The 12,263-nt window shown below is 49.6% G+C and overlaps 1 protein-coding gene across 1 annotated transcript in view; it reads left to right on the top strand.

Annotated features, from left to right (window-relative positions):
• SLC4A5 (solute carrier family 4 member 5) overlaps positions 1-12,263 on the top strand; it is a 55,710-nt gene that overhangs the window by 16,880 nt on the left and 26,567 nt on the right. The window contains 7 exon segments of the mRNA XM_049784389.1: positions 41-148; positions 904-959; positions 2,910-3,067; positions 3,867-3,954; positions 6,783-6,937; positions 7,383-7,577; positions 8,861-9,035. Of these exon segments, the coding sequence (XP_049640346.1) occupies positions 41-148; positions 904-959; positions 2,910-3,067; positions 3,867-3,954; positions 6,783-6,937; positions 7,383-7,577; positions 8,861-9,035 (935 nt within the window).

Below are 12,263 nucleotides of genomic sequence, written 5' to 3' on the forward strand. Positions count from 1 at the left end.
GCTCCCCCTGCCCAGTCCCCAATGTCTCAATGTCTCATAGATCGCAGTCCCGCCCGCAGCCCAGCCCGCAGTCCTGCGGCAGGCCCGAACTTGCGCCGCTCCACTGAGGACCTGAGAATGCGACAGCGAGCGGCCTATGGACGCTTGGGTGAGTCTCCCACCCACCCAGCGTCTCCCCAGGGGCTCCAGGTAAAAGGAGGTTTCTAGAGAGCCCGCAGAGAAGGGCTGGGCAGAGGGTGCCAGGGGCATCTGGCTATGGCCCCTTTTAGAGGAAACATCTTTCAGTGCCCACCCCCTAAAGCATTCACCCCCTTTGAGCCAAAAGCAACCAGCCACCAGGGCCACCTGAGCATACCACCTTGGCATCATTCACACACACCCTGGACAAACGTAGTTGAAAATCTTTTCCTCACCCTGGGGCAGGGGTCTGAGGTGGCCTTGGCTGGAGGAGGGCAGAGATGGGAGCCTGAGGAAAAGCAGGGGCCACAGAGACACAGAGCCCATGACGTGGCTTGGAGGGCTCTTGGATTTGTCTTCTCAAGAACTTCCTCCTGCCTCTAGGAGGCTTTGGTCAGTTCTCCCCACCCCTGCCTGCCCGGGGAGCCCTGCTTTCTTTCCCCAGATTCCCAAGCCAGGAGAATGGGGAGAGATGGACAGTCTTCCTTCTCAACTGCTAGCCTTGTGTTTCCCCACTCCATGCACATAATCTCCCCAAGAGGGGAGCAGCAGGTCCAGGGCCAAGGGGGCACCCTTAGGAGAACTTCCACAGGATGGGGGTCAGCAGGGACACTAGGGGCTGAGGGCTAGGGAGTGGGGTAAGAGGAGGGGAGGAGCTCCTCTCTTCTCTTTCCCCCTCTCTCCTTCCTCTCTCTCTTCTCTCTCTCTCCCTCCCACCCCTCCCAGGTCACGCCCAGAGCAGGAGCATGAATGATATTTCCCACACACCAAACACAGACCAGGTAAGAAGGCCACAGTGTGGTGAAGGCAGGAGAGGATCTGACGGCCGTAGCCCATTTCAGCTGTTCCTGGGCTCTTCTTTCTTGGCTTTTTATTTTGGTTAGCTTGCTCTTGGCTCTGCACTCAGGAATCATTCCCGGTGTTTGGGAGACCAGAGGGGATGACAGGGATGGAACATGGGTTGGACCCGTGCAAGGCATATGCCCTCCTCCTCACTGTCCTGTGACCTACTCCCTCGCTCCCGAATGGCTGTTTAAGGCCTCATTCTCAAGGGCTCAACCCACCCTGTTGTCTCCCCAGAATCACGGGTCTTGCAGGCAATGGGGAATGTGGCATACTCAGCCTTCCAACCCCAAAGTGCTTCCATTCCAGTTGTCCCAGTTGCAAGGACAAAGTGGAGATGTTGGGAATTCTGAGTTTCCCTCACTCTGCCCCTGCTTGTTCTCGATGTTAGGTCTGGAGAGCTAACGGGTGGGTTTATTTATTTATTGTTTTGGTTTTTTGGGTCACAACTGGTGGCGTTCAGGGTCTGGCTCTGTGCTCAGAAATTACTCCTGGAAGGCTTGGAAGACCATATGGGATGCCGGGTGTCAAACCTGGGTGTGTTGTGTGCAAGGCAAATACGCTCCCTGCTGTGCTCCTGCCACCAAGGGGTTATTTATTTTTAAATTTATTTCTTTATTGGATGATGCTTAGGGCTGACTGACTCCTGGCTCTGAGATCAGGGATCACTTCTGGTGGTGCTGGAGAGACCATATGGGGTCCCGGGGATCAAGCCCAGCTGGGTCAATTGTATTAGAGGCAAATGCCCTGCTGGGCCACCTCTCAGGCCCTGTTTTCTGAGCTTGTTACTGTTGTTTTAAAAAGAAGTTCTGTGGCAGTTTTGGGGGCTCCTGTCTGTCCTGAGGACCGCCTCAGTGGTTCTTGGGGGCACCTGGGGACATCTGCCCCTCATCAGCTTGAAGGTCTCAAATGGAATATCTTTGCTCACCTTTTTTCCTAAAACTGGGGCCACCTAGTAGGGTGCTCCTGTGGTGGTGGGGTGAGGACTCAGGGCAGTTCTAGACGGGGAAGGAGCTCCGGTGGGGCAAGCCCACACCACACACTCACTGGGGGCTAAAAGCCTTGTCCACACTGAGCTTAGGAGAAGCACATTTCGGTACATGGCTCTCCTGTTTTGTTCCCCACTCCTTGACCTCTGTCTCTTCTAAAAGGCTCTGAAGCTAGGGATTTGCTGGAAGCACCCAGGGGTGACGTGGGGCACAGATTTGGGGCATGGTCTGGGGTTCATAGCCTTCCAGCAGGGTGGTGGCAAGTGTCACTCTGGGGATGCTTCTGACAGAGATGGGTCTGGGCTGTGTGTGTGTGTGGGACAGGGGACAGGCAGTAGGTGGGGACAGGATGAGCCTCCTCTCCCCCTGCCTCAGTTCACTTTCCCATTGATCCTCTGTTCAGGATCCTTGCTGACAGCTTTGCAGTCTTTTTCCCATTATAAAGACATAGTTGGTCCGGGGGATTAAACCACATGAGGCTTCACTCAGCCCAGGGATATTCTGGCAAGTTCTTAGATCCCCCAAGAGGCAGCACCCAAATCCCACAACCATCCAGGGCTATCAGGGCTGTCCAGGGCTGTTCAGGGCCATTTAGAGCCATCTAGAGCCACCCAACACCATCCAAGGCTGTCCAGGATTGTCCAGGGTCATCTAGGACCATTCAGGGATATCCAGGTCTATCCAGGGCTGTTCAGGGACATCTAGGGCCATCCAAGGCCTTCCAGGGCTGTCCAGGGCTGTTAGGGACATTCAAGGCCATCCAGAGTCATCTAGGGCTGTCCAGGGCCATCCAGGGCCATCCAGGGCTATACAGGGCCATGCAGGGCCATCTGGAGGGCCTGGCAAGGCCACCTCTGGCCAGAACCTTCAGGCCTATGCTTTTCCTCCGCCCCTGCCTAGCGGAAAAACAAGTTCATGAAGAAGATTCCCAAGGACTCGGAAGCATCCAATGTGCTGGTGGGCGAGGTAGACTTCCTGGACCAACCCTTCATCGCTTTCGTGCGCCTTGTCCAGTCAGCCATGCTGGGTGGGGTGACGGAGGTTCCCGTCCCCACCAGGTGAGCATGGGTCCTGATTGCTCCCTCACAGACCTGGGAGACACCCCTGGGCTGGAGGAGGACATTAAAGAGCTGTCTGGGAGCAAGTCTGTCGAGGAGAAGTTTTTAAAAAATAAATAATTTTTGGTTTGGGGCCACACCTGGTATTACACAGGGCTATATTCCTGGTTCTTTGCTCAGGGATCACCTTATTGGGTCCTAGAGATCCAAGGTAAGGCAAGTGCCTTCTCTGCTCTCTCATCTATCAGGCCCTAGAGTGTATTTTAAAAAACACATCACCTGGCTGCTTCAAATTTCTGATGAATCACATATAAACGTGAGTCACTGGTGGTACATGCAGGCATCAAGTAAAGTAAAGGCATCTTTCTTTTGCTGGGGGAAATTTTGGCCAAAACCAGATATACTTAGGGCTTACTCCTGGCTTTGCACTCAGGTGTCACCCAGGCAGTGTTCAGGGAACCAAATGTGGTAGTGGGGATCAAACTGGGGTCAGCCACATGCAAGGCAATTGCCTTATCCCTTTGATACCATCTCTCCAGCCCTAATTCATTCTCAAGGAGTCAGCAGCTGGGCAGGACTGTGGGGTTAGTGGGGGATACGAGGACAGGGAGGGACCAGGAGGGGGTGCTAGGGCCTGAGAGGGAGAAATGTCTTTCCCAAGCAGAAGTGGGCTGGATCCAAAGCAGGTTAGGACATGTTTATGGCTAAAGAGCTCAGACAGCAAATGGGTCAGAGCCAGAAGATCTTCTCTTCAAGGGCTTCTGCTTCCTCACTTCAGCCTCTTCTGTTTGCCCTGCAGGTTCCTCTTCATCCTGCTGGGCCCTTCCGGGAGAGCCAAATCCTACAACGAGATTGGCCGCGCCATAGCAACCCTCATGGTGGACGACGTGAGTGTGTGTGGTGCCGGGAGCCATCTTCACCCTGCCCTGTCCCTTCTGTATTTGAAGCAGGGCCCATGCTACAGCTCATTTTGGGGGGCTCCTCTGTGCCAGGCCTTGTGTGGGTGCTGAGGAGTGAGAATGAGGGTGCATCAGGTGGGGTAGCCTCTCTCTTCCTTGGATACTGGTAGTTTTCAGGGCTTTCCCCTGGCCCTGCTAGTGCTCACACAATGAAAGGGATTGAACTAGGCTGGCCCCAGGCAAGGCAAGTACCCTAAACTCTGTTTTACCTCCAGCCTCTCTATACAGTTTTCTTCTTTCTTTAAATTTAAAATTAATTCTTCTGAAAGCATTTATAATGACACTCACAAGGCTATCAAGCACTTAACCCTGATCTCCAGCTTCTTTTTCTTTCATATATATAAATGACTTGTTTATATTTGTATTTATATCTAGCTTTCTTCATAGTATTACCATTACTTTTATTTATTTTTTTGTTTTTGGGCCACACCCAGGGTTACTCCTAGATCTGCACTCAGAAATTGATCCTGGCAGGGTTGGGGGACCATATAGGATGAGGGGATTGAACTCAGGTACTTCCCGTGCTGGCTGCATGCAAGGCAAATATCCTACCACTGTGCTCTGGCCCCAATTACGTATTTTCCGGCGTATAAGACGACCCCCTAATTTTGTAGTTAAAACATAGGTTTAGGCCTATATTCTCTGTATCAGACAGAATGTTCCTATGCTGCAACTGTATGTACCACAGTGAGCCAATCACAACAAGCAAAGGTTCAAAGATTATACTGTAATAGACTTCCTCTCAGACTCTGGCCAATCTGAGCAGGCTTTTACAGTGTAGATTCGGGTCCAGAACATTGTCTAATTTGCATGCATCAAAAGCCTGCTTGGATTGGCTGAGTTAGAGAGGCGGTCCGAACAGCCTTGCAGTGATTGGTGCAGGATCGAGTTGAAAAATTCGTTTTGTGGGGCCGGGTAGGTGGCGCTGGAGGTAAGGTGTCTGCCTTGCAAGCGCTAGCCAAGGAAGGACCGCGGTTCAATCCCCCTGCGTCCCATATGGTCCCCCCAAGCCAGGGGCGATTTCTGAGCACATAGCCAGGAGTAACCCCTGAGCGTCAAACGGGTGTGGCCCAAAAACAAAAAACAAAAAACAAAAAAAATTCGTTTTGTGGCATTTTCATTTAGTGGCATATTGAAACATTTTTCAGGATATACTCAGTGTATAAGACGACCCCCGATTTTCAGTTGACTTTTTTTGTTTCAAAAGTCGTCTTATATGCCGGAAAATACGGTACTTTGAATATATGTATTTTGTGTTTTGGTTTTGGGTCACACCTAGAGGTGCTCAGGTGCTCCTGGCTCTGTGCTCAAGGATCACTTTTGGCAGTCACTTCTGCCAGGAATCAAACCTGAGTCGGCCGTGTACAAGGCAAGCACCCTGCCCACTGTGCTATTGCTCTGGCCCCTAATAGGTTTTTTTTTGGGGGGGGGAATCACACCCAGCAGTGCTCAGGGGTAACTCCTGGCTCTACGCTCAGAAATCGCTCCTGGCAGGCTCAAGGGACCATATGGGATGCTGGGATTTGAACCAACGTCCTTCTGCTTGAAAGGCAAATGCCTTACCTCCATGCTATCTCTCCGCCCCCCCCAATAGGTTTTTAACATTAAAGACCAAACTTCTTCATAGTAGAATTTTAGTAATACCATGTTCTAATACCAATTCCACCACCAGAGTGATCTTCCCTTCACTCCTGGTTCCCTCTCATCCCCCAGCTTGCCTCCTGATGGGAACATTTTGAAGTTTAGTTATTGTAGTTGGGGCCTCCTGCTTGCAGTGTTATTGGTTGCCTGTTTGAGCTGACCTTTATGTAACGTGTGAGAGATGGCTCCAGCATCATTTTTTTTTACATGTGATTAATCAGTTTCCATATACTAAGGTCTTTTTCATCTTTCAAAAGTGGCAGGGTTTTTTTATTTGGGGGGGGGCTGGTCACACCAGGCAGCACTCAGGGGTTACTCCTGGATCTATGCTCAGAAATCACTCTTGGCAGGCTAGGGGGACCATATGGGATGCCGGGATTCGAACCACAGTCCTTCTGTATGCAAGGCAAACACTCTACCCCCATGCCATCTCTCCGGCCCCCAAAGTGGTAGTTTTTATTGTAAGGGACTCTCATAGCTTTTCTCAAGATGTTTTCTAGGGACTTGATATTTTTGGAGACTATTATGAATAGAGTAGACTATTTGATATTTTTCTCTTCTACTTTATTATTTGCATATAAGAATATGACTAATATTTGTGTATTGTTTGTAGCTGGCTACTTTGAAGCATTGGTTGTTTCTAGGAGCTTTTTAGGTTGATTCTTTGGGGTCTTCTAAGTATATTATCATCATCAAAGAGTAATAGTTTGGCTTCTTTCCAATCTAGATCCCTTTGATGTCTTTTTCTTTCCCCTGTTGTTAGGATAACTACAGTTTCTTTATTCAGTCCTCTTTTCTTGGACACAGATTATTTCCAGATATTATAAAATGTTTTTGGACCTTTAGAGGTCCATGCCAAGCATCAAAGTTGTCATATGGAAGTTTAATTTATAGTTTTTGGAGAAGTGTGTAGACTGTTTCAAGATTGTTGATATTCCCACAGCAGTGGATGAGATATGGGGTGGGCGACTATGTTCCAGTCTCACCCTGGAGCTCCTACTGGGGCAGAAATTGTGGTTCCCAGTGACTTTTTTCCCAAATGTGTTTTACCCTGACAAGGGGTAAAACAGCTCCAGCCGGCACTCACCTCTCTCCTCACCCTCTGCCCTCTTCAGCTCTTCAGTGATGTGGCCTATAAGGCCCGGAACCGGGAGGATCTCATCGCAGGAATCGACGAGTTTCTTGATGAGGTCATCGTTCTTCCACCTGGAGAATGGGACCCAAATATCAGAATTGAGCCTCCTAAAAAGGTCCCCTCTGCAGACAAGAGGTATGGAAAAGAATGCGGTGTGCACTCAGCTGCCTTGAAGACATGTGGGCATTCTCTTTGGGGGCTCTGTTCTTTTCTGTTTTATTTCTATTTCAGGTTGCATGTTCACAGTGTCCTGAGGCCCCTGGGGACTCAGTGCTGAGGGTTGGCCCCGGTGCACCGGGCATATTACAGCTTGCTCCCCCCTGCACCCCTCTGCATGCACAACATGTGCTCAGCCCTTTGAGTTACGCTTAGTCCCCTTTTCATTTCACTAAAACCCAAAATGTTTAGAAGGAAATATCCTGGGCTCTGTGCAATCCAAAGGATATGTGTGGCACCGTTTTTATGCAAGTTAATAGCTCTTGATGTATGTGGGAAGGGAAGGGCAGTTGTGGGGGCAACCCTGGGGGAGTTGGGCCCTTGTCAGGTATGCCGACCCCCGACCCCCCCCCCCTTCCTCTAGGAAATCTGTGTTCCCCGTGGCGGAGCTAGGCCAGATGAACGGCTCTGTGGGCGGCGGCGGGGCCACTGCAGGCGGTGGTGCCGGAGGTGGCGGAGGAGGCATCGGCGGTGGGGCTGGTGGCGGCGGCAGCAGCGGGGATGACAGCGAGATGCCAGCGGTGCACGAGATCGGGGAGGAGCTCACCTGGACTGGGAGGTGCCCCGGGGCTTGCCCCCTCCTTGATTCCTCTCCTTCTCCTCTCCATTCCATCTGTTCTTTTTTCTTCCTCTCCTTCTCTCCCTCATTCCAAAACTAAAGATCCTGTCACTGCTTGCAGTATGCCAGGGCTCGGCTCGCCCTTATTTCCCCTCTGCAGCATCCTGTGCCCCTCCTGGTCTCCATGGAGAGACGCCAGATCTACTCTAGCTCCCCCCAGACTCCCACATTCGCCTTTCTGAGTTTTCTGGGAGCACGAAGGATGCTGGTGTGGAAGCTGCAGATCCAAGACGAGGCTAGATCTTCCTTCCTTGGCCTCTGTGATCACCTCACCATGTGTGTCTGTCTGTGTGTCGGTCTGATTTCCTATTGCCTGTCCCTCTGACAAGGATACCTGTCCACCTGTGGTTGAGGAAGGCAGGTGAAGATCTCTATCTATCTTTGGGGGAGGGTGCAACTATATCCTAAACAGTCAGCTCCTTTTTTGTTGTTTGTTTTGGGGCCACACCCAGTGGTGCTTAGGGCTGATTCCTGACTCTGTGCTCAGGAGTCTTAACTGTGGGACTCAGGAGATCTGTGGGATGTCAGGGATTCATCTGGGTCACTGTGTGCAAAGCAATGCCCTGCCTGCTATACTACCACTCCAGTCTCCTCAACAGTTCCTTCTGGAAGCTTATTACCTTTATATTCTCTGTTCAAACACCTTTAAAAGAAAAAAAAATGATAAAATGCTTCAGGCTTGGGTTCTTTTGTAGTCCCAGGCTATTCCTTGGTTCGAGGCGGATAGGCTATTGGCTCAGGCCTGCAGTAGTTCTCAGCTGGGTGTAGTTTTTGCCTGCCACCTCGAAACCTTATGCAGGGGGACATGACAGCATTCAGAGCCATTTTGTTAATCACACCTGCAAGCGAGAACCCAGCCTAGAGTGGATAGAGGCTGGTTGGTGCTCAGCAGCTCCCAGGCATAGACTGGTCTCCTACAACAGTTACCTAGCCCCAAAGAGCAATATTCCCGAGGGTTGCAGTATCCCTGGCAGACAAACTTGGTGCCAAATTCACTGTTTCCACATCCCCAGACCTCTGATCCTGGCCTTGATGGGGCCTGTGGGACCCCATCCTGACAATGTCCTCTCTCACCTGCCCCTCTTTCTTCAGTCTGTGGCTTCTCTCACGCACAGGGCTTGGGCAAGAATATTCTACCCCCTCTTCCACAATGATCAGGATCCCTCTCCACCCCGGATTCTGAGTCAACCCCACTCCCACTCCCACCCATTTGTCTCGAGCAGGTTCTTTGGTGGGCTGCGTCTGGATGTCAAAAGGAAACTGCCTTGGTTCCCAAGTGACTTCTATGATGGCTTCCACATTCAGTCCATCTCTGCCATCTTGTTTATCTACCTCGGCTGCATCACCAACGCCATCACCTTTGGGGGGCTCCTGGGGGACGCCACAGACAACTATCAGGTGCGTGGTACCTTGGAAGGCGCCAACAGCAGGAAAATTTGTGGCCACCAGGTGGCAGTAAGGAGCAAAGGCAAGGGCTTCACAGCCGCCCATGTTCACACCGACTCTTGCCGAGTAATCTTTTTATTTTATTTAAAAATGTCATTTTAGGGGCCAGAGCGGTGGCGCAACGGTAGGGCGTTTGCCTTGCACGCAACTGACCTAGGACGGATTCCCCGGAGTCCCATATGGTCCCCCAAGCCAGGAGTGATTTCTGAGCACACAGCCACAGCCAGGAGTGGCCCCTGAGTGTCACAGGGTGTGCCCCAACAAATATCATTTTATTTTTTTATTTTTATTTTTTAATTATAAGTATTTAAGCACCATGATTATAAGCATGTTTGTAGTTAATGTTAGGTTTCAGTCATAAACAGAATACCCTCCTTCACCAGCGCAACATTCCTATCACCGATGCCCCCCCCCCCCCCATATTCTCAACAAGCATTCTATTTCTCTTACTTCTCTCACTCTTTAACATTGTCATGCTAGTTGTTAGTGTAGTTATTTCCCTAACAGCATTCACCACTCTTTGTGGTGAGCTTCAACTTGGGAGCTGGTCCTTCCTGCCTTTCCAGCCCTTAACTCTATTGTCTCTGGACCTAATTATAGTAAATGCTTTAATTTTTCTTAAAATCCATAGATGAGTGAGACTGTTTTGTGTCATTTTATTAAAGCACAGTGGTTATAAAGTTATTCATGTTGAGTTCTAATATATATCCAGCACTGGCCCCACCAATGTCAACTTTCCTCCACCAATCTTCCCAGGTTCCTCCCATATCTGCCAGCCAGGCCCCTTTTCAAGTTCCATTGCTCAAGTTTGGGTCTCATGATTTCAGTGTTGTTGATTCTGTGGTTTGGTTTGGTTATTTAGGTCAACCATTCCTTAACACCACCCATGTACCTGTGTCCCTTGACCCCTAGATCCCAGTAATCTTCATCCTTATTATTTTAGTTTAGTTTAGTTTTTGGGTCATACCCAGCAATGCTCAGGGGTTACTCCTTGCTTTGCACTCAGAAATCACTCCTGGCAGGCTCAGGGGATCATATGGGATGCCAGGGATTGAACCTGGGTCAGTCGCATATGAGGCAAATGCCCTACCCACTGTGCCATCACTCTGGCCCCAATTATTATATTTTAAAGTAACTCATCAGGTTTAACCCTGGTGGATCCAGGGCACAGACAGAGATGCCAGAGCAGTGCTACAGTACTTCTGTTTTTGTTTTATTTTGATTTTGGACCACATCCGGAGGTGTTCAGGGATTATTCCTGGCTCTGTGCTCAGAAATTGCTCCTGGCAGGCTCAGGGGACCATATGAGATGCCAGAGATTGAACATGGGTCCGTCCCAGGTCAGCTGTATGCAAGACAAATGCTCTACTGCTGTGTTATTGCTCTGGGCCACTTCTCTGCAGTCATAACCTGAAGACAGTAACAAATCAGCCTCAATAAAAATTCTAAAGTGGAATCATGTGGCTAAAGATCAAGGATGTGTAACTAGAGCACACTTTAAAGATGAATACTCAACTCTATTATTTAGTAATTTTATACTTGAAATTAATTGAGTCATTTACTGTGATCTTATCACACTTCATTTAAAAAAAAGGCAATAACAAGGTCAGAGAGAGAGGACAGTGGGTTGGGCACTTGTTTTATATGCAACTGACCCTCGTTTGATCTCTGGCACTACACATGGTCCTCTGAGCACTAGCAGGAGTGATCCCTGAGCAAACCCTGATCAACATTAAGTCAAAGAAAACAAAACCCAAAACATATATCTTTAAATTCTCTGCATGGAATTGAGACTTAAAATTTTTTAATATAAAATAGTTTTTAGAAATATGTTTTTATTATTTTGGTTTTTGGGTCACACTCAGTAGTACCTAAGTCAGTTACATACAAGACAAGTTATCTTAGCTAATGTACCATCTCTCCAGCTTGAATTTTTGTTTTGTTTTCGTTTCTGTTTGGGGCCACATCTGGCAGTGCTTGAGGCTCCTCCTTGCTCTGTTCAGGAATAACTCCTGGAGATGCTCAGGAGATCATATATAGTGTCTGTCCTGTCAGGGGATGAAAGGGGGCTTCCGAGAGTTTTGAGGTCTTCCTCTGACAGCCACACAGTCCTTCCAGGGAAACGTCATCTCCACTGAGAAACATCCTTCACCCAGCAGGGCTCAGGGACTCCAGGGCCAAAGATGAGCTGCAGTGAAGCCCCTCCATGGGCAGCAGAGCAATTGTTCTCTGGCCAGCTCATCTTGCTCTCTGGTGCTTCCTGCACTTCCACAAGTCTGCCCTGGCGATCCCCCAAGTCACAGGCCTAGTTTGTGGCAATTTAGGCTCCCCCAGTATGGCCAATGACAGGGCCGGGTTCTCCCAGCAGCTGACCAACCCATCTCCATGGGCCCATGCCAGGAGCACCTTTTCCCCGTTCCTTGCTCAGCCTATACCCACTTGTTGTTTTAATATAAATTAAAGAGTCCTACTGTTGGTAGGGGGATGGTGAGACCATTCTCGGCTTGACCAGGTCCTGCAGCCCCTAGGGCCTAGCAGGTCTGAAGGTTGCAGAATGAGGGCAGAGAGAGTCATAAAGCAGTCGGATAAAGTTCCAGGAGTCAGCCAGCTTTATTTCATGGTCATAACCTAACATATACATTTTCTCACATGGCTTCTATGCTAAGCCTTTTCCAAGCAATCACTTCTCTGCTCTTTCTTTGGCTCTCTCTGCTTCTGTCTCCCTTTTAGCTGCTTCTCCAGGCTTCCTTGCCGACTAACTCCCTTTGCTGAAGCTACTGTACTGTTTCTTTGCTGATGCTGAATCTGATGTTAAATCTCTTTGTTGAATCTCACTTTTGATTCTCACTTCTGCCACACTTCTCTCTCTCTCTCTCTCTCTCTCTCTCTCTCTCTCTCTCTCTCTCTCTCTCTTCCTCTCTCCCCTCAAGTCAGCCTCCTTTACCCGCCCATTCCAGGTGTGGGCAGTTCTGATCATTCAGGTGGGATAAATAAGAAGTGAAGGGAGGGGATACCCACAGCCACTCTCTTCTCTACTCTGCTGAGCACTGCTTGCTCAGTTGTGGCCTCTATACCTGGAATTCTCTTTCTTTTCTCTCCACTGGCCTTTTTTCTCCTGGTCAAATTATCTTCTCAGAGGCTGGAGAGATAGACAGCACACAAGGAGGGCACTTGCCTTGC

Source organism: Suncus etruscus, chromosome 12 (genome assembly GCF_024139225.1).
Source record: "Suncus etruscus isolate mSunEtr1 chromosome 12, mSunEtr1.pri.cur, whole genome shotgun sequence".
Lineage (NCBI taxonomy): Eukaryota > Metazoa > Chordata > Mammalia > Eulipotyphla > Soricidae > Suncus > Suncus etruscus.